Source organism: Meleagris gallopavo, unplaced genomic scaffold (assembly GCF_000146605.3).
Source record: "Meleagris gallopavo isolate NT-WF06-2002-E0010 breed Aviagen turkey brand Nicholas breeding stock unplaced genomic scaffold, Turkey_5.1 ChrUn_random_7180001928039, whole genome shotgun sequence".
NCBI classification, from domain to species: domain Eukaryota; kingdom Metazoa; phylum Chordata; class Aves; order Galliformes; family Phasianidae; genus Meleagris; species Meleagris gallopavo.
The window spans coordinates 1-871 of record NW_011190238.1 but is presented as its reverse complement, the minus strand read 5'-3'; the positions used below and the strand labels follow the sequence as shown (position 1 = coordinate 871).

The 871-nt window shown below is 57.7% G+C and overlaps 1 protein-coding gene across 1 annotated transcript; it reads left to right on the top strand.

Moving 5' to 3' along the window:
• Positions 1 to 26: 26 nt before the first annotated feature.
• LOC104916676 (AT-rich interactive domain-containing protein 1A-like) lies at positions 27 to 860 on the top strand (the record flags this gene model as incomplete). Its single annotated transcript, XM_010727694.2, has 2 exons — positions 27 to 350; positions 666 to 860. Coding segments are annotated over exons 1-2 (463 nt in total), but the record flags the coding sequence as incomplete, so codon positions are not given.
• Positions 861 to 871: the final 11 nt, after the last annotated feature.

Here is an 871-nt window from a genome sequence, read left to right as displayed (position 1 = left end):
GATGCCTTTACTTTCCATCTAGAATTCCAGGCGACCGACGGACAGCAGCTGCATCCCAGCTGCCAAGCGGCTCAAAGGGGGGATGCACAGCGTCCCGTGCAGCGCCGCGCAGGGGCAGCCGCAGCAGCAGCCCAGAGCTCGGGAGAATCGCACCGCTCCCAGCAAATCTCCATCCCAGCAGCCAGGGAGGGGAGTGAAGAAGGCAGGACCGCCAATCCCCGCTGCGCACGTGGCACCGGCAGCGGAACGGCCTGCCAGGAAGCGACGAGCCGTCTCCTTCCCTCCAGGATCGGTAGAAGCTGCCAAGCCGGTGTTACGGAAAAGGAGGCGGCTGACAGCAGAAGATGTTGGTAAGAGGAAACTCCTGCTTTTCTGCCTGCGCCCATCGAGAGGCTGGGGGTTGCCCATTGGAAGAGCTTTGCAAGAAGTCTCCTTTCCCAAGTTAGTTGGGATGTTCTGTTCTGTGATAGTGCAAGGGTGAAGGGACCCAGAAGGATCGGGTGTAACGTTTGTGTTGGGCACTGTCTGTGTGGAGACTGCTTTTGCATGGAGTCTGTGCAGCGTCTGAAACAGGCTGTGCTCTTTGTGAGACAAAAAAGCAGTATCTAGTACCTCCTTTTTGGTTCTGAAGGCCAGGGTCTGGAAGTATGACGTTTATGTTCCAGGATCTCCTGAAGCCTGGAGGGTGATGATGTCTCTGAAGTCTGGGCTGCTCGCTGAGAGCACGTGGGCCTTAGATACCATAACTGTCCTGCTCCACGATGACAGCAGCGTCGCGTCCTTTGAGCTCAGGCAGGTGGGTGCAGATGCTCAGCACCGAGTGCTCGCTGACCGTGGATTTCCATGTGGTTGGTGTGCCAGCGCGTGGTCT